This window comes from Mus musculus, chromosome 19 (assembly GCF_000001635.26).
Source record: "Mus musculus strain C57BL/6J chromosome 19, GRCm38.p6 C57BL/6J".
Taxonomy (NCBI): domain Eukaryota; kingdom Metazoa; phylum Chordata; class Mammalia; order Rodentia; family Muridae; genus Mus; species Mus musculus.
In genome coordinates, this window is record NC_000085.6 from 60811251 (window position 1) to 60836308 (window position 25058).

Sequence of the window (25058 nt, forward strand, 5' to 3'; positions counted from 1 at the left end):
CTCTCAGAGCAGATCAAGCTGGGGACATCATCGCCTGCCAGAGCGGTGCTGTTACACTTGGATTGGGGAAACTAACATTTCTATAGGGGACCCTTTCCCTCCAGAGCAGCAACACATATTAGGTCTCCAATTATTTGTCTTTGTAATCAGTGAACGGACACTTCACTGGAGATCTTTAAGGTACTAGACAAACGAACAAGGACCTAAGCGTAGAAAGGCTGCAAGAAGGAAGTTTGGCCAGGAGAGGGAAGCCTGGGGCGGCACCTGTAGTGCCTGCTGCACCCTGCCGGAAGGGACGGGACTTGTTATGGGCGTGGCCAAGAGGAGGGGTGGGACCTGCAGTGCGGAGCCCAGGGTAGCGGCGGAAGATGGCTGCGGTTGTGGCAATGGACACCCAGCTGATGCTCGGAGTCGGGCTGATCGGTGAGGACGCAGGCTCTCTGTCTGCCAGGCCATGCCGCAGCTCCGCCTGGGTTCTGGGATCCCCCGGGCTGCTTCGCCAGGGAGAGGCTAGACTTGGGCCGAGGACTTCGGCCTCCTCCCGCCGGGGCTGACGTGGGGCCTGCGGGCGGGCGGGCGGGCGGGCGGGCGGGGCTCGATACTCCCGTTGACCGCCTGCTTTGGGACTATGGGTTGGAGAGCTAGGGCCCGGCTGCGTTTGTTTGCGGCTCCCCGGGAGTATGGGTGACACCCAGGGAGCCCCGAGTGCCATTGGCAGGACATGCCAGGAACTGGCAGAACCGATGTTGAAACCCGTGCAGGGTCATCCCGAGCCCCTACTCCCACGGTAGAGAACTTCGTGTCAGTTGATCCTGATGGCTCTGGAGTTCCTTCTTGGTCACATATGGGACCCCAGCTACTTAATAGGAATTCATATGGAGGAAATTCATAGGTATCTTTTATAGTCCCAACTGTGCGTGACCGTTGGCAGCCCAAGCAGGTGGTAGGTGATAGCAACGCGCGGCACGAATGAATGAACCTTTATGAATTCCTTTGAATAGTCTCTCTCCTGAGGTTCTAATTAATACAAGTAGGACACTACTGTTCCTGGCAGAGTGCAATCGTGTTGCATAGGCTTACCAAAGATCTGCTGTTATTATTTTTCAGGAGCTCAAAGAAGTGTCTTTATCTTGTACTCGCTTTTTCTTTTTGTGTAAAATTTAAATTTTTTTGGTGTGAATGTTTGCCTGACTGTATGTTTGTGCACCTTGTTTCCCAGTGGAGGTCAGAAGAGATCATCAGATCCTCTGGACCTGGAGCTCATATAGGTGCCGGAAATAGAACCCAATCCTCTTAAAGAACAGCTAGTGCTCTTAACCGCAGAGCTATCTCTAGTCCTCTTGTATTCATTTCTTCTTCTTTTTTCTTTTTTTCTTTTTCTTTTTTTTTTTCTTTTTTTGGTTTTTCGAGACAGGGTTTCTCTGTATAGCCCTGGCTGTCCTGGAACTCACTTTGTAGACCAGGCTGGCCTCGAACTCAGAAATCCTCCTGCCTCTGCCTCCCAAGTTGCTGGGATTAAAGGCGTGCGCCACCACCGCCCGGCATCTAATGTGATTTTTAAATTGCTTGAAAACAAAACCTATGTACCTCAGGCATCTTGGACCTGTCAGCACTTCAGAATTAAGACTGAATTAAACTGTGAAGATAAAAATGACTTACAAATGGCCAGGGGTTGATGCACACCTTTAATTTTAGCGCCCAGGAGCCAGAGGCAGGCAGGTTCAAAGTCAGGTCTACAGAGTTCCACGACAGCCAGGGCTGCACAGAAAAACTCGTTCCCAACAAAACAAACAAACAAAAACAAAAAAACCCTGCAACATATTTACAGCTCTTTAGTTTTTATTTTCCTTAGATTTTATTCTTACATGCACTTTAAAGGATATTTATTTCTAAGGTATGTGGTGGTGGCCTGCATTTAGCTTCAGTACTTGGGAGGTAACAAGTGGATCTCTGAGTTTTAAGGCCAGTCTGGTCTATGCAGGAAAGTGCCAGGAAAGCCAGGGCTACACAGGGAAATCCTGTCTCAAAAAAAAAAAAATTTGTTTCTAAGTAATGGGGTTATCAGAGGTATGGTGACATAAATCTATAAGTTATCAACTACTTTGGGAACTGAGCCAGCCCCTCAAGTTATTTCCTTTTTTTTTTTTTTAAATTGAGGTATTTATTTTGGTGAGAAAAGCATACGATTAGATGGCTTTTATTGTTATTATAAAAGTTTGGCGGCTGGGCGTGGTGGCGCACGCCTTTAATCCCAGCACTAGGGAGGCAGAGGCAGGCGGATTTCTGAGTTCGAGGCCAGCCTGGTCTACAAAGTGAGTTCCAGGACAGTCAGGGCTATACAGAGAAACCCTGTCTCGAAAAAAAAACCAAAAAAAAAAAAAAAAAAAGTTTGGCATAGTGGTAGAGCTCTTGCTTAGCATTTAAGATACATTGGGTTTAGTCCCCAGCAATGAGAAAAATGTGAAATTTAAGGTTTCACTATCTCCTTCATTGCTGGGGAAGGGGGAGATTAAGGATCTAACTCAGGGCTTCAAGTAGCTCTGTCTATAAACCTAGGCCTCTCCATCCCCCCCCCCCTTTAAAAAAAAGATTTATTATGTATTAAGTACACAGTTGCCCTCTTCAGACACACCAGAAGAGGGCATCAGATTCCATTACAGATGGTTGTAAGCCACCATGTGGTTGCTGGGATTTGAACTCAGGACTTCTAGAGGTTCTGAGTTCAATTCCCAGAACTCAGTGTGCTTAATCACTGTGCCATCTCTCCAGCCCTCCATTTTTCCCCTTAACAACTCTTCCAGTTGCGTAAAAAAAAATAAGTCAATAACCATTTTGTGAGAGATGATAGAAAATCATACCAACGATCTAAGACTAGTTTTTCATTACAGGTTTAATTAATTATTTGTGTATGTAAACATGTGGGTCTGAGGACAGTTTTTGAGAGCCAGTTCTCTCCTTTGACCATGTGTAACCTGGGGATGAAACACAAGTCATCAGGCTTAGTAGTAAGCACTTTTATCTGCTTTGCTTAGGTAACCCTAAAAACAAAATGATAGTGATGCCGTGTTTACATGACCATAAGATTACATGATACCTTGGAATCTCAAGTTTTAGGAGTTAAGAGTTAGAATCAGGAGTTCAAGATCACCTTTGACCATATCATGTGACTGGCTTGGGTGATAACAAAAACATCCAAGCAAATGGAAATCATGAGTTGATAGGAATTTTTGGGTCTCGTGATCTGGGTTGCTTTGTAAAGTGGGGTGTTAAAACTGATTCCACAAAATGTTTCTGAGTAACCAATCAATTCACTTCCTTGCTGCTGTTTGACATTCTCACAGTGACCATCTTTCCACCATAGAAAAGGACTCTAATGGAGAAGCCCTGTGGGTGTGGTGTTATCCTTCCACGACAGCCTCACTAAGGAATCTGCTGCTCCGAAAATGCTGCCTAACTGATGAAAACAAACTTCTCCACCCTTTCGTCTTTGGTCAGTACAGAAGAACATGGTTTTATGTCACGACAGTTGAAGTTCCAGATTCTTCAGTTTTGAAAAAGGTATGACTGCTTCAAGGTAAAAAGAAAAAACAAAACAAAACAAACCAAAACCAACCAACCAACCAAACAAATCAAAATATCTAAAGGGACTTAAGAATATAAACTTTAGATTCTGTCTGATACACACTTGAAAACATTAAATCTTATTTTTACTGAAACTATTCCCTTTAATATTCCATTTGATGTATCCATTGTGGTTAGTTGCATGCTGAATAGTCTTTTATAGTTACAGTCTGATGAACTAAAGATATAGGGCAGTTTTAGAGACATACTGAATAAAAGTGAGAACTGTTTTCTATAATTGAAAACTATTTTAGGTCTGGGTATGGTGTGTTACACCTGTAATCCCAGCTCTTGGGAGGCAGGTGGATCTCTGTGAGTTTGAGGCCAGCCTGGTTTCCATAGGGAGTTCCAGGACAGCCTGAGTTATATAGTAAGACCTGTAGGAAAAACACAAAACTATTTTAGAAGCTGGGAGTGATAGCATATGCCTGTAATCCCAACTCTAAGGAGGTTCATGCAGTAGGATTGCAAAGTTCAAGACCAGCCTCAACTACATAATGCATTCCAGACTAGTCAAAACCTTTTTTTAAAAAAAATTTAAACTGTCTTTAATGAAAGTCATGTGTGAAATGTTCTACTTCATCTCCTAGGTCGTTTCCTCCCTGTATTTGTCCTTCTCCTTTCCTACCTGTCAGGACTTGGCTTTCCTCTCTAGGATCTCCTTGCCCAGCTTCAGCCTGGTGATCACCACCTTGCTGGGGTGGATGCCCAAATGCACAGTTGTGCTGTTAGCCTCCAATGTAGATGACTTATTTCTTCCTGTACACTTGGACCACTTTGTCATCTGCTGCCCTTTGTGTGTCCTTGAACAACCTAAACTTCATTATCCTTTTGAATGGGCACAGACCCAATATACTTCTGCCTTAGTTCTTTAGAAAGGGGTGAAGACATGATCTTGCTCTGAATGTGAGAAGGTGCATTGAAATACTGCTTGTGGTTCCTGCTTTAGTGGTTGTTATACAGTGATGACTGCAAAAGGAAGGAGCTAGTCAAAAACTTTTTAGTTTTTTAAAATTTATTTTTATATGTAGAGGTGTTTTGTATGAATGTATGTCTATATAAATATATGTGTGTCTACTGCCTGCAAAAAAATCAGAAGATGTTGGATCTCCTGGGACTAGAGTTAGAAGCACTCATGTATAACCATGCAGATTCTGGATATAGAACCCAGGTCCTCTGGAAGAGTAGCCAGTGTTCTTAAGCACTGAATAACCTCTTCAGCCCCTTAAAAACTGTTTTAAAGGATATAATTGTTCTTGGTAGAGTTAAGAATTTTTTAATTTACTTATAGATGATAAAGATACATTATGAATTTAAAATGATTACTAAGAAAATCTTTTTATAATTAGGCTTTTATTGGTGTGTTTACTATAGTAGTTAAGTATCAGTGTGACTTGGTGAATATGTTATGAGGTTTCATTTTATCTTTTCTTTTTTTTTTTCCGAGACAAGGTTTCTCTGTATATCCCTGGTTGTACTGAATCTCTTTCTGTAGACCAGGCTGGCCTCAAACTCAGAGATACACCTGTCCCTGTCTCCCCAGTGCTAGGGTTAAAGGCATGCACCACCACTACCCGGCTAAATGATGTGGTTTCTAACTTAAAGCAAGCAGGGTTTTCCAAGAGAAAGAAAAAGGAAACACGTCCCTGAGGTACCTGGGGTGCCTCTTTTCACTTTTCAGGGTTAACTTTTGAGCCATAATGAGACCCTATGAAGTGTGCCCAGAATGCAGACTAGCATTAACTGTTTTCCTAGTATAAACTAGGAAAGTCATTTAGAAACAATTATAGGGTTCTTAGAAAATGTAAGTTTGGAAGTTTCAATGTATTATAAGATCTTTGAGTGTTACTCCGTAAGTTCTTTTTCTCCTTGATGGTTTGTTTTGAGACAATGTCTTTCATAGCCCAGGGTGGCCTCATACTCACTGTATAGCCGAGGCTTGCTTTAAACTCTTGATCCTTCTGTCTTTACATCCCAAGTGCCCCCATTACAGATTGTAATGGCATGATTCACTTATATTCAGTTTGGTGGGGTTTGTTGTTTTGTTTTTTTCAAATTTTATTTTTACTTTTATTTGTGTGCATACACGCCCATGTGAGTACAGATGTCTTTAGAGGCCAGAAGAGGGTATCAGACCCCCCTGGAGGTGGAGTTAAAGGCAGTTGTGAGCTGCTCTGTGGCTGCTGGGACTCAAACTTGAGTCCTCTACAAGAATAGCAAATGCCTTAACTGCTAAGCCATCGCTCTACCTCCTTCATTTCTTTCTGAAAAATCTTGATGCAGCCTGAAGTGGATGTAGCTCATATGTTTGGATTACAGCAGTATTCATATCACAACAGTGTTTCAGATTTATAAATAGTTTAAAATATATGTTTTTCCATAGAGCACACTGGCATACACATATAATCCCAGTGTCTTAGAAGGCTGAGGCTAAAGGTCTCAGGGTTAAGACCAACATGGTTTACATGGTGAGACTATTTCAAAATAAAATAAGGATAGAGAAGCAAGTGAAGACTTGGCATTTCTAATCTAGCTACATTGTATCCAAGAGGTTTGTTAGAATAGATTAATACAATTAATCTGTTATAGCAAGTATCTATTGAATTCTATTTAGTATCTTTAAAAACCATGCTTTTGTTTGTTTGTTTCTTTTGGACAGGTGACTCATTTTTCTATTGTTCTGACCGCCAAAGATTTTAACCCAGAGAAATATGCCGCCTTCACTAGGATATTGTGTAGGTCTGTATGAAAACTATGTTAAATGCTAATTCACCAAAATGAAGATCTCATTTAGTAGTGACCCAGCAAATGTCCACAGGAAGGAAGCAAATTCAGCTTTCTGTCTAACTGACTTGATCCATTTTGCCTTTGCAAAGTCTGATCTGTAGAGTGAGACTTTGTCTTTGTTTTGTGGGTTTATCCTCTGATTTGGGGAAATGGGCCAGGGGAAAAGGAGAAGCAATTTGTCCAGCTTTTGTAGTTCTTGGGCATCTCAAAATTGCTTGCTACTTTTGGTCTGTTCCAATCTATCTTACTTTCTTTTTTTTCCTTCCTTCCTTCCTTCCTTCCTTCCTTCCTTCCTTCCTTCCTTCCTTCCTTCCTTCCTTCCTTCCTTTCTTTCTTTCTTTCTTTCGAATTATTTATTTATTATATATATATATTGAGTATACTGTAGCTGTCTTCAGACACACCAGAATAGGGGTATCAAATTCCATTACAGATGGCTGTGAGCCACCATGTGGTTGCTGGGAATTGAACTCTGGACCTCTGGAAGAGCAATCAGTGCTTTTAACCGCTGAGCCATCTCTCTAACCCCTCAATCTTTCTTATATATATTAGGGGCATTGGCCTTGTAATGAAGGCTCTTCCAACTTTTTAGTTTTCCTGGTTTTTTTACTAGTATTATTAGCTAACATGCAATTTTAAATGTCATATGTTTTAGTTCTCTCATCCAGTACTTTTGTAGAGAGCTGAAGGGAATTGTTTTTCCTAATGTAAGCCTAAGAAATGGTTACTTTTTTTGTCTTTTATACATATGTACCCCATACACACGCACATGTACAACAAAGCAAAAATTGAAAAAGAAAACTCGATTACCTAAGAGTTTCAGTTAGATTATATTTTAACAAAGAGAGGTTTTACTGTTTATGTAAATAACCATACTATAAGGCCTGCTGTGGAAAGCTAAATTCCAGGCATATGGCTCACTGTGGAATAGAAGCAGCTGTCTTGTGGCACTGACATAGGTGATGTTATTTATAGAAGGGTTGAAATCCAGAAGCTGTAAACTGAAAACTGTAGAGGTGTTTTCTAAAAATCTTGACTCTTCCATTGCATCTGACCTCCTTAGTCAGGCGTAGTTACTCAGCTAAACTGAGCAGGAAGTATTTTGGAGTTTAAAAGGCAGTGTCGCTTCAGATACCACTTCTGCTTCAGAAAGCTGAGAAGACGTCTAGTTTCTGTAGTACACACACAGTGTTATAGCATTGTACATCCTCCTCTCCCGTCACAGGGTAGAAGACATAATGACTCGGCATTTGCCAGCCACTTCCTCTATCCCCATGCTTCCTGCTTCCACATGCTTAGCTTCATATATGTTCTCATGCCCCCACACGTGTCTGATGTCTTTGTACTCATGGACAGATACTTCTTCATGATGGTGAGGTAAATGTAGAGGTGCCTACATTCATTTCTGGGGAGTGAATCAGGGAGATGTGTTTCCTATAACATATAGAAGAGGCCACTCACAAAGACTTCAGTTTCTGGGTAGCATCCCCTAGTCCCTTTGGCTAGTGGGGTTTTGTGGACACCTAGAATCTGCTGTACACACCAAGTATGGCAGGCCTGAGGATTACTGTCTGAACATGGTCCTCTGAGATACACTGTATGGTTCTCCCACAGTCTTTTCAAGGGGGTCATTCTTGTCATCTCATCAATTTTATCTTTGACTTCTCCATTACTATAGTTGATTTCTGTTCATGACGTTGACTTTTTTTTTTTATTAAGACGCACACCGCCGGGCTGGAGAGATGGCTCAGCAGTTAAGAGTACTGACTGCTCTTCTGGAGGTCCTGAGTTCAAATCCTAGCAACCACATGGTGTCTCACAACCATCTGTAATAAGATCAGATGCCCTCTTCTGGTGTGTCTGAAGATAGCTACAGTGTATTCACATACATAAATAAATCTTAAAAAAAAAGAAGCACATAATAAAAAAGCATCAATTATGGGGCTGGAGAGATGGCACTGGCTGCCTTTCCACATTCTCTAGCACCTACATGGCATCTCACAACAGTCTGTAATTCCAGCTCCAGGGAATCCAACATCTGCAGGCAAAACATAAATGCACATAAAAGAAAAAATATATAAATCTTTTTTAAAAAGTATCAGTGCTACAGAGGGATCTACAATAAAATTCAAGGTTCCTCCCTGCCTCTTCCCCAGTCCCAGTTCACATAACACCTGTAACATCCTTTTGTATAAGCATGTGTTTAAATTACTGGGTTGGTGGTCATACTCAAAAACTTACAATATTTATTGCTCTCCACTTTTTTCTCAGTTTGTAGCTTGAAATAGTAAGTAAGCATTTAGTAATCAGTTTAACTAGATTTTTTTTCAGTTAGTCTACAATAAATATAATTTTCAAGTAGTCAGATATAAAAATCAGTTTTCAGGGAGCTGGAGAGATGGCTCAGCAGTTAAGAGCACTGAATGCTCTTCCAGAGGTCCCGAGCTCAAATCCCAGCAACCACATCGTGGCTCACAACCGCCTGTAATGAAATCTGATGCCTTCTTCTGGTGTGTCTGAAGTCAGCTACAGTGTACTTAAGATATAATAAATAAATCTTTAAAAAAAAGAAAAAGAAAAATCAGTTTTCAGTTTAATTTTCTCTGTTTTTATCACATCAGCTTCTGAAAGGCCAAGTATGTCCAGTAATATCTTTTTTTTATTCCTAAGTGCTGCCGATCAAACTAGGCTAGGCCTATTCTTCTGAAGTGTAGTATCAGTCAAATTTCTCAAGCAAAATGTAGCTCTAAGCCATAAATAGTGGCTTAGGCCTTTAATCCCAGCACTCAGGAGGCAGAGGCAAGAGGTTCTCTCTTGAGTCTGAGGCCAGTCTGGTCTAGATGGCAAGTTCCAGGGTAGCCAGAGTATACAGAGAGACATTGTCTCTAAACAAACAAACAAACAAATGGATCAGTGTCGATAAATAAAAGAGAAGTAGCCTTAGTTGTTCACAGGAAGGGATTTGAAGGGGAAGAGACTTCACTTGGGCTCTATAAATACAGCTGGCTTCCTGTCAGCATTTTTTCGAAGTAAGATGTGTGTATTTATCACTGAAAACTTTAAAGAGCATGGGTTTCTTAATTGTTTAAATGTAGTTACCTCTAAGATTGCCTATAATAAGCATAGGTTCTATAGCTAATTACTGTTTTCTCTGTGAACAATACCTTGAACTCCTTGTCAAAGGAAGTCGAGACAATAAAACAGAGTTGCATGCCTGAGAAACCAGTTATGAGCATAAGTCATAAAAAGAAATAAGAATGTAATATTCCTGGGACTAACACAGCCTTGGGAAGCCACTGTTAATTCCCCTGTATAGGGACTATCTATACCTGATAGCAGGAAAGAACATTCCTCAGAGAAATGGTTCACTTCTGCCACGTGTTGTGTTTCAAAGTAACTTAGAGAAGAAATGCTATGGGCTGCTTTATACATTTGGAAATGCTGCCAGGTTACTTTATAATCTAGAAAATACCTTTGTCTACCCTTGGTGCCTTTCTCCACATTACACATACTGCATAAAAACCTTCACTTTTTGTCCTCTCTCACAGAATATATTTGAAATATGGAAGTCCGGTTAAAATGATGGAGAGTTACATTGCAGTTCTCACCAAGGGGATCTGCCAGAGTGAAGAAAATGGCTCTTTCCTTAGTAGAGACTTTGATGGTCGAAAGGCATACCTTGCTGGCTCCATCAAAGGTAAGAAAGAAAGGAAAACCCTGCCAACAGCAAAACTGTAAGCCAAGCTCCCTTTTCTGCATTTCTTACACAGCAGAGTACATCAGCTCTTACTGACTTAGGATTCTGTTGAAGTACACACACACACACACAACACACATACACACACACACACACACAATTTTGTTTTGTTTTGTTTTGTTTTTGGTTGAGACAGGGTTTCTCTGTATAGCCCTGGCTGTCCTGGAACTTACTCTGTAGACCAGGCTAGCCTTGAACTCAGAAATCCGCCTGCCTCTGCCTCCCAAGTGCTGGGATTAAAGGCGTGGGCCACCACTGCCCGGCAAAAAAAAACATATTTTGTGACAATCTTTTCCATGTTGTATCTTTTGTAGAAATGTTCTTTTAGCTAAATTCATGGCTCACAGTCTCCACTGACTTGCATAGTTTTTATTTTCTCACATCCTAGTCATTAGCTCACCCTTCTAGAGAACTCCAGCCTCGGGCAGTCTTTAATCGTAGAGATAAGTCACAGATCATGGGGGCCCTCTGAAGGTGGAGCTGCCCTCCTCAGGTCCTTTAACAGTGCCCACTGCTCTCCATTTGCTTCTGTAGTGGTTCCTGAGCATTGGGTTAAGGCTGGGTGTTCTCCAAGTTGTGTTTATTACACTAAAAACGTTGGTTCTCCTTTGTATTGACGTTGCACTTCTCTGGGAGCCTGGTTTCATCTGTCTATCCAGCACAGAATCCCTGTGGGGAATTGCTGGCAACTGTAATACTGGTAAACATGCATGAGTAAACAAGCCCACCCACCAAATGAAGTATGTCTACACTTAAACGCATTTGCCTTAATGTAGCTGGTTTATTTAGAATAATTTTGTATTTATATGATAAGAATTCTATTTATTGAAAAATTTATGCCGTTATGTACTTAATGTAATGTTATCTTTTTATTTTAAGACATTGTATCTCAATTTGGAATGGAAACTGTTATTTTACACACAGCATTGATGCTGAAAAAACGAATTGTTGTCTATCACCCCAAAATAGAAGCTGTCCAGGAGTTCACCAGGTACCATCATTAATTATTAAAAAGTGTAAGCTTTCCTAACATTTGGAGACATTAGATGCTACTATGTGCTATGTTCTGTTACATGCTAGATAAAAATAATATGGGTTAGTCTGAGTAAAATACCATTTTTGTCATTTACTTTAGAGCTAATAGTTCAGGATCACTGAGTTTGGAAAGATTCTTTTTCTTTTTCTTTCTTTTTAAAAAGTTACTTATTTTATGTATATGAGTACATTTTCGCTGTCCTCAGACACACCAGAAGAGGGCATCTGATCCCATTACAGATGATTGTAAGATACCATGTGATTGCTAGGAATTGAAATCAGGACCTTTGTAAGAGTTCTCAATGCTCTTAACTGCCGAGCCATCTCTCCAACCCTGGAAAGATTCTTATTTAACTTTGGAAATAGGGCACTTGGAAGGCAGAGGCTGCTCTCAGGAGACAGAGGCAGGCGGATCTCTGAGTTTGAGGCCATCCTATCTACAGAGTGAATTCCATGACAGCCAGGACTACACAAAGAAACCTTGTCTTGAAAAACAAAACAAAACAAAACAAAACAACAACAACAACAAAAAAAAAACACCAAAAAATGGAAAAGAAGAGAAGAAGAGAAAAGAAAAGGAAAGAAAAGAGGCCTGTAGATGTGCATAGATAGACCAGAGCATCTAAGCCTCTACTTAACATTTGTTTGGTGTATATGTTTATGTATGTGGGTTGGGTGCTTGGAGTGGTGTGTGCACATATTCCTAAAGGAATATTGGGGGCTGAAGGGATGGTTTAGTGGTTGAGAGCACCATCTGTTCTTCCAGGGGACCTGAGTTCAATTTCCAGCAACCACATGGTGGCTTACAACCATCTATGAGTTCTGATGCCCTATTCTGGCAGATAGAGCACTTATATACATAAAATAAATAAATCTTAAAACCAAAAACCTAAAGGAATGCTGACTACAACTATTTCTTTAGCAGATACAATGAGTTCGAAAACTTTTGTTTGAAAGAAAAAGACAGGACTGGAGAGATGGCTCAGTGATTAAGAGCACTGGCTGTTCTTCCAGAGGTCCTGAGTTCATTTCTCAGCAACCACATGGTGGCTCACAACCATCTATGAGGGGATCTGATGCCCTTTTCTGGCATGTGGGCGTGTATGCAGCAGAGCACTCAGACATTAAATACGTTTGAAAAAAAGAAAGAAGAAAGACAATGCCAGCTTGAGGCTGGAGAAATGGGATTAGTGGTTAAGAGCACTGGCTGTTCTTCCAGCAGATCTGAGTTTGAGTCCCAGTACCCACATAGTGGCTCTCAACTATCTGTAACTCATTGGGCACCAGGCACACACTTGTGTTGCACAGAAATGAACTCAGACAGAACACCTGTACACATAAAATTAAGTGAATTAAAATTAAATGTGTTTGTGTGTATAGTGTGTAGTGTGTAGTACATATATATTTTAGGCTTGTGAACCATGTTGTTTCTGTGCCAGTTTCTCAGCTGCTGGCACAACATGTATGTGAGTTAACATGGCTGTATCAGTAAAACTTTATTTTTAAAGATAGACACCTAGTTTATGAGGCCTCATTTGCAATTTTAAATAAATTGTTTCTTTGGTTTAGTTTTACCTCTCATTGTTAGTGATAGGTGGGGTTTAGTGAGTGGAATTTTTATTTGCTTAATCTAATTCGTTCTTAAATCCTTTTTAAAAGCAAAAAGAATTGGCATTTTTCTTGGGCTTATTAAATGGGAATAAATAGGACACCTTATATTATTAATCTTATGATAAAAAAATGGAAGGAAGTAGTATTCTTATGTTTTATGAAAGAGAAAAATGAGGCAGAGGTTAAGTGGTGAGATTATGAAAAGGGGAAAAGGCTCTATAGGTCAAAAGTCCTGGGTTAAAATCATGGCATGTCAACTTGTTAGCTCTGTGGCCACATAAAAGATACTGGCTGTTCTGAGCCTCCATTTTATCTGTAAAACAAGGATTGTAATACAAAGTTGATGAACTTGTTTTCAATACTGGGAATAATTTATGTGATGTGCTTTACAAGTGCCTCTGTCCCTATATGCCTGCTTTAAAATGATCACCTTTGGGCTCTTTGTCCTGTCTGAGGTGAGAAGGCCAGCATTTCCACCTGTTCCCTCTGTGTTTGGCTTTACCTCATCACTTTCCTGCCTGCATCATTCTTCTTAAACTGGAGTATCCATGGCTTGTTTCTGATGTGTTTCCTGAAGCCCCACATGAGTTCCTCACACCTTCCTGCATCACTTATTTTTGTTTATTAATTTTAAATGTATGCGTGGTTTGCCTACACATATATCTGTGCACAAAGTGTATACCTAATTGCTGCAGAGGCCATTGAAGAGGGTATTGGTTGTACTGGGATTGGAGTTATACATGGATTGTGAGCCCCTAATGGGTACCGGGAATTAAACCTTGGTTCTCTGGAAGAACAGCCAGTACTCTTAACTGCTGAGCTATCTCTCCAGCCCCCTGCTACAAGTATTTCTGTTTACACCTGTGTTGTCTAAAACAAACAACACATTTTGGAAGTTTGGCTAGAATTGTAAATATAAATAGGAGACTTCAGTAAACAGTCTTGCTGGAACTAATTTGGACCCCAAACATGTTTCTAGTGGTTGGCAAGCTGTATTTGAAAGAAAACTTAAGGATCATCACTCTGTGTAGGTCTTTGGAAACTTCACTATCTTAGTTAGAATTTTACTGCTGTGAACAGATACCATGACCAATGCAAGTCTTATAAAGACAACATTTAATTGGGGCAGGCTTACAGGTTCAGAGGTTCAGTCCATTATCATCAATGTGAGAGCATGGCAGCCTCCAAGGCAGGCATGGTACAGAAGGAGCTGAGAGTTCCACATCTTCATCTGAAGGCTGCTAGTAGTATACTGGCTTCCAGGCAGCTAGAACTAGGGCCCTCTTAAAGCCCACTCCCACAGTGACACATCTACTCCAAGGCCACACCTCCTAATAGTGCCACTCCCTGGGCCAAGCACATACAAATCATCACATTCACCTTGAGTTTTTTTGTAGCCAATTTATTCCAAAAGGTAATTTAAAATGTGGCCTTCTCTGGGTTGGTGGCATGTATCTGTAATCCTAGCACTTTGGAGGCTATGCCAGGTGGATTGTCATGAGTTTGGGGCCAGCCTGGGCTACATAGTGAGTTCTTAGCCAGCCAGGGTACAATACCTTGTCTTAAAACACACACATACTTAGAAGGACATACATTCAGGCATTGCTTTATTGTCCAGAGAGACATTAGTACACTTAAGGTTTGGTTTCTCTTTGTTCCTGACTAGCCATCCACAGAACTTTACCCTGGAAGTTTTCTCTTGAGAGAAGGAGCAGGCAACTGTCCAAGGCCAGCAACTGTATAACTGAGTTTTTGCCTTTCTTCCGTAGGACTCTGCCTGCCCTGGTGTGGCATCGACAGGATTGGACCATCCTGCATTCTTACATGCACCTTCATGCTGAAGAGCTAGAAGGCCTACAGATGTGCACAGGTATAGGAAAACATCCAGGGGAGGAAAGATTCTGCTTATGTTGATTGGTGTATGTATTTGTGTTGGTGGTGTGTGTATATATTGGTAAAATGAATAATAATTTTTTTTTTTTGGCAACTACAGTGACTTTTTTTCCCCACTTAAAAGTTGTGGTAAGGGGCTGGTGAGATGGCTCAGTGGGTAAGAGCACCCGACTGCTCTTCCGAAGGTCCAGAGTTCAAATCCCAGCAACCACATGGTGTCTCACAACCATCTGTAACGAGATCTGACTCCCTCTTCTGGAGTCTCTGAAGACAGCTACAGTGTACTTACATATAATAATAAATAAATCTTAAAAAAAAAGTTGTGGTAAAATGCACAAAATTATCGTTTTAACTTTTTTCTCTGATATTAGAAATTGAACCCAGGGCTTCAGGCATGCTAAGCAAAGCCACTGCCACTGAACTATTCCTAGCCCTAAGTTAATCAGTTAATTTGATTAGATTTAGATTTTATTTTGAGCCTTTCCATGGTTTTTCTCAAAATCATAGTCATTAAAAATTATTATGCATATATGATAATAAGATATGAGAATAATTTAATATTTTATTACTTATAGCTACAGGAATACTAATTTTCTACAGACTTAAAAAATTTTTTAAAAGATTTTATTTATTATAAGTACACTGTAGCTGTCTTCAGAAGACTCCAGAAGAGGACGCCAGATCTCATTATGGATGGTTGTGAGCCACCATGTGGTTGCTGGGATTTGACCTTCAGAAGAGCAGCCAGTGCTCTTAATCCCTGAGCCATCTCTCCAGCCCCAGACTTTTTAAATTTAAGCTATTATACCCTCTGTATTTAAAAAACAATGGTGCTTTAAGTATTCTTATGCATCTCTCAGTAAATACATGCAAGACTTTTCATTAAACACTGTATACTGGAATTGCTGATTTAACTCAAGTCACTAGCTAATGCCAAGAGTGCCCCTCAAAGACTATTCCAGTTTGCCTTCTCTGTAGTACCAAAGAGTAGAATCTGTTACTTCCCATCCTTAACTGTTCTTGCTGCTGATACAGATTGAAATGATTGTCAGCTTGGAGTTTATAAGGGCATTTTGTTATAGTTTTAACATAAGTTTTTCTGATTCCTAGTGAGGAATCTGTTTTCTCTATAGCAGAAAAAAAATTTCTTATACTCATTTTTTTTTCAATTAAGTTTTTCTTTTTGCTCTATAGAAGTTCTTTATCTGTTCATGATATGACTGTATTATTATTATACGTGCTTCAAAATCTCCAAGCTGGTTGTGTGGTTCATTATCTTTGAAGTTTCTCTTGATGAGTAAAATTCTTTTTGATATATATGCGTGTGTGCACATTGTGTCTGTGTGTGTGTGTATGTGTGTGTATGTGTGTGTGTGTGTTTGTGTGTGTGTGGTGGTTCAGTGGCATACTTGCCTTGTCACAGGGTTAGTGTGTGTGTGTTGGGGGAGGGGTGGTTCAGTGGCATACTTGCCTTGTCACAGGGTTAGTGTGTGTGTGTGTGTGGGGGGGGGTGGTTCAGTGGCATACTTGTCTTGTCACAGGGTTGGAGGCCAGAGGACAACTTGTATCAGTTGATTCTCTTCTTTTACTGTATGTCTGGGATCAAACTAAGGGCATCAGGCTTGGCAACAAGCACCTTTATCCACTGAACCATATCTCTGGCTCCACAAATTCTTATTTGACAAGCTTATTAGACTTCTGTGGTTTTAGTATTTTATATTTTGTTTCAGAAAAACCTTTTCCCATGTATAGAACAGAGAGTCACCTATGCATTCTTAGGGTTTCATATATATATATATACCTTTAATATGCCTGGGATTATTTTTTATATATAGAGTCTGATTTTGGAACCTAATTTCCTTTTTTAAAGATTTATTAAAATCTTTATGAGTGTTTTGCCTATACGTATGTCTGTGAACCACTTGTGTGCCTAGTGCCAATGGAGGCTTGGAGTTACACGTGGCTGTAAGCCACCATGTAGATTCTAGGAATCTAATCCCTGTCTTCTGCAAGAGCAGCCAGTGCTCTAACTGCTGGACCATTTCTCTAGCCTCTAGTTTTTTTGGTTTTTGTTTTGTTTTGTTGTTTTTGAGTGAGATTGAGAGAGAGAGACAGAGAGAAAAAGAGAGAGGTGGTTTTCAGTGTTCCTTTAATATCTTTGTTGTTGTTTTGTTTTTTGTTTATTTGACCATTCACTTAAAAAAAAGATTTATTTATTTATTACATGTAAGGACACCAGACACACCAGAAGAAGGCATCAGATCTCACTCATTACAGATGGTTGTGAGCCACCATGTGGTTGCTTTGGAAGAGCAGTCAGTGCTCTTAACCGCTGAGCCATCTCTCCAGCCCAACCATTCACTTTTTTGTGCTGAGAGCTGAATATACTGAACCATTTAAATATAATCTAGCTCCTGTTGTCATTTTTTATATGAATAATCACCTGGATCCAGGGCATTCATTGAATAATTTCATTTTCAGTAGTCAGTGCCCACCTCATTATGTTTCACATTTGTCATGTGGTTTATTGTGGCTTTCAGTAGCAGGTTTTGCTTTTGTTGCTAATGTCTTTGCTTCTTTTACTTGAGAATGTAAGTGGTAAGTTAGTCCCCAAGAATAAAACAAAACAGTGCTAAGGGTGTGGCTGAGATTCTAGCACTTGTCTAGTATGTCTGAGGGCCCCAGCTCAGTAACCAACACTGTAAAACATCAAAACCCTCATGTTTTTATACTTAACTTGCTCTCTGAAATAACCAGTATGTGGGAAACAATTTCCCTAAACAACACCAAATCTGCTGACTCTGTTCGCAGTTATCTGATAGCACTGAGGGATGACCCTTGTGTCACCCTGACAGCCAAGGTAACCCTAACCCTAACCCTTGTGTCACCCTGACAGCCAAGGTAACCCTAACCCTAACCCTAACCCTAACCTTTGTGTCATCCTGACAGCCAAGGTAACCCTAACCCTAACCCTAACCCTAACCCTGACCCTTGTGTCATCCTGACAGCCAAGGTAACCCTAACCCTAACCCTTGTGTCATCCTGACAGCCAAGGTAACCCTAACCCTAACCCTTGTGTCATCCTGACAGCCAAGGTAACCCTAACCCTAACCCTAACCCTGTGTCACCCTGACAGCCAAGGTAACCCTAACACTAACCCTAACCCTAACCCTTGTGTCATCCTGACAGCCAAGGTAACCCTAACCCTAACCCTAACCCTTGTGTCATCCTGACAGCCAAGGTAACCCTAACCCTAACCCTAACCCTTGTGTCATCCTGACAGCCAAGGTAACCCTAACCCTAACCCTAACCCTTGTGTCACCCTGACAGCCAAGGTAACCCTAACCCTAACCCTAACCCTTGTGTCATCCTGACAGCCAAGGTAACCCTAACCCTAACCCTAACCCTAACCCTTGTGTCACCCTGACAGCCAAGGTAACCCTAACCCTAACCCTAACCCTTGTGTCATCCTGACAGCCAAGGTAACCCTAACCCTAACCCAACCCTAACCCTAACCCTTGTGTCATCCTGACAGCCAAGGTAACCCTAACCCTAACCCTAACCCTAACCCTTGGGACAAAGATCTGAAACAAAGACAATGGTTGAGTCCATGTTGCTTTCTGACATTTTTTGTTTTTAAACCAGAGTTGGATTTTTTATAAAAAAATATTTTCAATGTGTTTTGTATATGGAGATTAAGAGACTAAGAGAACACTCAAATAAACACACAAGAGAGCATGGGTGTAGACCTTCCCCTGAGACGGAGTTTATCTGTGTAGCTTTGGCTGTCCTAGAATTTACTCTGTAGACCAACCAGGCTGACCTCAAACTCTGCCGTGAGTGCTTGAATTAAATATATGCACCACCACCACCCCACTGGGGATGGGCTTTTTAAAGAGTTACCTACTTCCTGACATTCTTGACCTAAATAGCACTGACCGAAAAGTAAATGCTTTACTTTTTTTTTTTTTTTTGCCTGTTCATTGACATTGAACTTAAATTTTAGAACATTTTGATCCATGTGTAGTCGGCATCTGACCATCATAGTGCAACTGCTGAGTGCCACTGATGTAGCTGATGTTCCTAAGTAATAGGAAACCGGCATGATTCTCTCCATGATCCCTTCATTCCTTCACAAGCAGTACCACCTGAGTGACTCTTACACATTACCAAGTCCAGCCACATTACCCAAGTACAACCTTGGGTATCTCTGGAACACAGCTTCTTTGTGCTCCCAGAAAACAATTTCCAGAAGATTTCACGTCAGTGATGCTGGTCTCTTCTTAATCACTGCTAATTCCTTAGCTCCAGCTAACCAGCATCAATTTTCCCAGTAGTTCCTTCCATTCTTAACTCTAGAGCCAGAGCCACATGGCTGAAGCTGCCGAGTTCTGCTGCTTACAGGAACTAGAACATGATCCCCTTGTACTATTACATTATCACTAGCTTTATGTTTTCTAAATCCTTCATTGCCTAAGCTTGGCTATCCTGGTTCTTGCTCTGTAGATTGACCTTGAATGCAGAGATCAGCATGCCTGTCTCATGGGATTAAAGGTGTGTACCACCATGCCTGGTTCTAAATTCAAATGGGTAGGGTCTTGCCCCAAGGTCCCACTCCCTTAATCTGTTATTTCCTAGAACACAGGATTTTGCTCCATTTCACTTCCTGGTATGCCTTTAATACTCGAACCTATACTTTATATTTTGCCTTTCTAAGCTTGCTATGCTTGTTCAAACTTCTCTTTGTGAGCCAGTGAACTGTCAGCCTCCTTCTGAGACCTTTACCACATGATTTCTTCCTGCTCCAGTAATTTGATCAATTTGCAATGCAGGCTACATTGCTGGCTTTGTAGAATTGGAGGTGAGCAACAGACCAGACCTCTATGACGTGTTTGTGAATCTGGCAGATAGTGAGATCACCATCGCTCCACTTGCAAAAGGTGACTTTTCTACTTTATTCTGACTGTTTTATTCTCAGTTCCAGTATTGACATGATGTGCAAGCCAAGCAGCTGTATGCTTTGTGCCGCCTCGCTCCCTAAAGCCAATATTTGAGAGCCTGCTTGGCATCTGTTGGAGCTGGAGGAATTTCTCAGTGTCCAGAAAATATGATTAAAACCTGTAGGCCTACATGTGTTAGAAAGCCAGGTGGCATTGCTGTTCATAACTTTGGTGTGATCTCTTACCAGTTCCCAAATGTGGGAGCAGATGAATGCTGACTGTTAGGGCCCTGTGTTAAAGTCTGATGCCGTGTGGGTTTTATCTAGCAACTTCAAATGAGAAAAACCAGAACTGTTCTCTTTGTTACTTGTTTTAAAATTTTGAACATGGCCATTTTTTTTTGAGTTTAATCACCTAAGATTTTTTTTTTTTAAAGATTTATTTATTATTATATGTAAGTACACTGTAGCTGTCTTCAGACACTCCAGAAGAGGGCGTCAGATCTCGTTATGGATGGTTGTGAGCCACCATGTGGTTGCTGGGATTTGAACTCTGGACCTTCAGAAGAGCAATCGGGTGCTCTTACCCACTGAGCCATCTCACCAGCCCCACCTAAGATTTTTTTAATGTTTTTATTTTTTTTTTTAATTTTTTTAATTAGGTATTTTCTTCATTTACATTTCCAGCGCTATCCCAAAAGTTCCCCAAACCCTCCCCCACCCACTCCCACTTCTTGGCCCTGGCATTCCCCTATACTGAGGCATATAAAGTTTGTATGACCAATGGGCCTCTCTTTCCACTGATGGCCGACTAGGCCATCTTCTGATACATATGCAGCTAGAGACATGAACATGGCCATATTCATGTGGAAAAATGAAAGTAGAACCCAATCATAGGAAATATTACCTCTTGTAACGCTAAAGTGATTTAAAAAAAAAAAAAAAAAGGGCCATGCCCAGAGGCAGGAAGGATGGCACTGCCTGCTTTCTGCTGTGATCTGCAGAACACCTTTATTCCAGTCAGCACCATCTGAATAGTGTCCCTGGAAGTGAAACATAACTTTCTGTTTATTGTCCTGACAGCAGGAGCACCATCTGTAATTGATGTGACCCAGTGGGTTTCCTTTGCATATTTCCAAGGATCTGAATATGCTGTATGCTTTGGTGGCACCCAAGGGCCTGTACAGGAAGCTCTTGTTTCACAACACTTGTGTCAGAAAAATGTACTTAATTTTTGTGACAGTCTGTCTTCGTAGTCTTAGTTGTACTAAAGATCATTATGTAGACCAAACTGGCCTACAACTCATAGAGATGAGCCCTCCTCTGCCTTCAGAATGCTAGAATTAAAGGCATGTGTCACTTAGATTCTCAGCTGTAAAGACTTGGACAAGACAATCAAGTTTTTCCTGCAAGTCCCAGCTCACTTGTAGTTAGGGTTTTTTTTTTCCCCATTGTTTATCAGGCAGATGTGAAGGGGAATCTGGTTTGGCGTTGATGAGCATACCTTCCATCCTGCTGTTACAGTTGGGTTGTGAATAAAATGGAAACTTGGAGGGCTATCTGCTGCCTTTTGAAAAGTTCTTTAGTATGGTCTTTCATCTTTTCAGATGAATGGCTTGGGTTTGTTTTGTTTTGTTTTTATTATGTAATTTTCTAAGTCTTCATACAACATTCTTTCTACTTTGATCAGAGGCCATGACGATGGGCAAACTGCATAAAGAGATTGGTCAACTAATTGTGCAATCTGCAGAAGACCCAGAGAAATCAGACAGCCAGGTTATACAGGTAACCCTTGATCTGCCTTATGAAGCATCCTTCAGCCGCCTCATGGCTAACTCTCAGGGCATCACAGCAGAGTAAAGTGTCAGGTCACAGGCCAGCTAGCATTAGTGTTTATAGTGACCAAGATGGTGGTGGATGGGGTTTGTGGGGTAAGTCATTACAGGGGCTAGTACTGAAGCCAACTGCAATAGTGAGATTGTAACCTTTGAGGGCCACCAGTGCATTTCATCTTGCTACAAGAATCTTCATGGAGGAACAAATAGTGAAACAGTAACTTTCTAATCAAGTCTTCACTTTTGAAATCTGAAGAACCAGCTCCTCTAGGGAGGTCAGCCTGTTAAGTTAACAGAGTGTCCATATGCACTAGTTTGGCAGCCTGTCCTCTGCCCTCACCAGCCTAGGAGGGCAAATGGCTTTATTTCCTGAGTTTTTCCAAAGCTCCTTTCCTGACCTGAGACTACTCCAGTCACTTCACTGCTCTTTTGCCTGTTCCTAACTCTCTACTGAGGAATACACTCCCAGTCTGGGCTTTGCCCATTTAGATCCATCTCAGAGCCTAGGCTTATCTTCATCTATGCAACCATGGGAGCATCTATAAGTAGGGCTCTACTGGCTCATCAGGTCACACCTGACACATTTCTTCCTGAATCTATCTGTTCAGTGTTCCTGTTGTCATGGCCAATGTAGATTCAATGTGAGAAAAATCCTGCCCTCATGGAACCTGCTTTTTAATTTAATTTTTGCAATGAGTAGTGATTAATGTGGAGACTCAAAATGATCAAAGTGCTGAGAATAAGAGTGCTCAACCCTGAGTGGGCATCTGTATCACCACCCTATAAGATTACAGAGATCACCACAGAATCATGGAAGAGAGGAAGGAAAGAAGAGCCAGAGGATAGAAAGGAGAGCTGTGAAATGCTGTCATGGCTGTCATACTCATGAACTTGAAACAGCCGTGATTATACATACAAGTCAATCGCAAAGTGGCAGGTATATGATATGACTGTATGTAAAAAGTACCAGAGTAGGTAAATTAAGAGGAAGAAGTAGGATGCAGGTCAACAGGGTTCTGCAAGAAGAAAGGAGTGGACAGTTTCTGGGTGCTCAGTGCCTGTTGTCATGATGAAAACCTAGAAATAGCATGACATAGCAGCTGAACTTTTTCTTTTTAATTATTGTATGTGTGCATATATTATGTTTATGTATGTGTGCATGTGAGTACCTGTCACTGCATGCATAGAAGTGAGCAACTTTCAGGAATTTAATTCTCTCCTTCCACCATGTGGGTCTTGGATCCAACTCAAAATTGTCAGGCTTGGTACCTAGCTTTTTTACCTGGGCTTTTGGTTCCTTTTATTTCTTCTTCAAAACATTGTTTCTCTGTATAGTTCTGGCTATCCTCAAACTCAGGGACCTGCCTGTCACTTGTCTTCTGAGTGCTGGAATTAAAAGTCACCATGCTTAGCTTTTTTGAAACAGGTTCACTCTGTACCCCTGGTGGCCTGGAACTCACTGTACAGACCAGATTGACCTTGAACACATCTACCTGCCTCTACCTCCCATGGGATCAAAGTCATGTGCCACCATGCCTGGCCTCCACAATGATTACTCATAGTATCAATGCATATGCTTTAAAATGACTAAAATGATTGTAAACAGATCTGTGACACTGATTTCCTAAGTTATTTTGATTTAAGAATTTATGCGCCGGGTGTGGTGGCGCATGCCTTTAATCCCAGCACTCGGGAGGCAGAGGCAGGTGGATCTCTGAGTTTGAGGCCAGCCTGGTCTACAAAGTGAGTTCCAGGACAGCCAGGGCTATACAAAGAAACCCTGTCTCGAAAAACCAAAAAAAAAAAAAAAAAGAATTTATGAGAGATGGACATAGTGGTGAATGACTTTAACCCCGAATCTTGGGAGGTAGAGGCAGGCAGATGTCTTGAGTTTAAGGCCAGCCTGGTCTACAAAGTGAGTTCCAGGACAGCCAGAGAAACCCCGTCTTAGGAAAAAGGAAAACAAACAAAAAACCCCAAACAAACAAACAAACAAACAAAAAAACCCATGAAGTTAGTCTAATAGGAGAACCCTAGGAAATAACTATTCATATTCTTAGATACTAACATACTGTGTATTTACCTGTTCTATTAAAGGACATTGCCCTAAAAACAAAAGAAATCTTCACTCACCTGGCACCATTCTCAGAAGTGTCTGATGATGGGGGAAAAGTCATCCTCAATGTTGAGGCACTGAAGCAGCAGCGATTTCCACCCGCAACAGAAAACTTCCTGTATCATCTAGCAGCAGCTGAACAAATGCTGAAGGTCTGACTGTTCTCAACATCTTGCTGCGACCCCTACAGAACTTCCCTTTTATTCCTAGTACCCATTGACATTATACACTATTGGAATTATAGGAATGTTCTATTTTTAATGACTTATTTCCAAATAGTGAGATCTTAGGTGAGAGCACATAAAAACAATTGTGATTTTTCTCCCTGCCAATTTGATCCAGTGCTGGACAGTGTTTTAATTTTAATTACTGTCCTAATGGTAGGAGCCACACAGATCGCACATGCTAGCCTTCATTGTTCATTCCTATTTAGTCTTACTGTAGCCATAAACTTAATGGTTTATTTTCAGAAAGCTGCCTCAAAGTTTGCTTTTTATTCTTCTAGAAAAAAACTTGAATTCCTCATGAGAGAGTATACTTTTTGAGCCTAACTGCTATGTTTTCTGCAGAATTGTCTAGAAGGTCATTCAAGAGATACTACAGTTGCACTTTCTTGTGGAAAAAAAAAATGTTTTGGGCCTTTGAAACTTTTGCCTATATTATGTGGGTTATTCATAGACTTTTATACTTGAGTAGACAAATCCAACAACCCTTATACTGCCCTAGATATAAGCATTTAATAAACATCCACCATTAGAACTCTTGGACTAATTGCTGCTAGCAGTGTCTTTGGAAAAGAGGCCAGTCCCCAACAAGGAAACCCCTTTTAAATGTAAACATGTATAAGAAAAAAATACCTTTACTGTTTTTATTTGCAGTGTTGGAGCTAGAACCTGGGGCCTTGCATATGCAAGGCATTGCTTTCCCACTAAACTAAACCCCCAGCCCATAATGCTTTCATATATTGGTAAAGGAACATGAGAATCAAATTGCCAAGGCCAAAACTAGACAGTGTCTTCCAGTGACTGCAGTAAAGGAATTTGGCCACATCATCAGGACACTGTTATTAGCCTCTCTTAATTTGAGATCTTAAAATTACCAAATAAGCACAAATGTCTCAATTATGCATTCCTTATGTCTACTCACATTAACTATGAAAGGCCACCTTTCTTCAGTATAGTTGCAGAGCATTCAAACCTTACCAGGAAACATATTTGCAAAAATGTTATCTAAGTTGGGTATTTTTTTTTTAAATCTTATTGTTAGACATTTAAGTAAAAATAAAAAAATAGCCTTTCCCTCTTGTCCTTGGGTAAAAACAGGGAGGACTTGACATACTTTGTTTACTGGAGCTAACAACTAATGATTAAATTTGCACTTTATAAAAAGAACTACTTGATGTCTTTTCATTTTCTCCCTTATCTCGAAGTATTGTTAACATTACAAACTTATGATCAATAGAAA

The 25058-nt window shown here is 40.7% G+C and overlaps 1 protein-coding gene across 5 annotated transcripts; it reads left to right on the forward strand.

The window, feature by feature from the left end:
• The first annotated feature begins 304 nt into the window (after positions 1-304).
• On the forward strand, positions 305-24985 carry Dennd10 (DENN domain containing 10). 5 transcript variants are annotated; one of them, NM_001360620.1, is made up of 9 exons: positions 305-423; positions 3342-3558; positions 6281-6360; positions 9957-10105; positions 11045-11156; positions 14581-14681; positions 19537-19644; positions 21334-21428; positions 23576-24985. In NM_001360620.1, exons 1-9 carry the CDS (start codon positions 308-310, stop codon positions 23750-23752), a joined length of 1155 nt encoding a protein of 384 aa, NP_001347549.1. In that variant the 5' UTR covers positions 305-307; the 3' UTR covers positions 23753-24985. The 5 variants fall into 5 exon arrangements, with proteins under 5 accessions (NP_001347549.1, NP_080713.2, NP_001161301.1 ...); NM_026437.4 differs by having other exon boundaries at positions 3362-3558; NM_001167829.2 differs by having other exon boundaries at positions 3362-3558; positions 19558-19644.
• Positions 24986-25058: the final 73 nt, after the last annotated feature.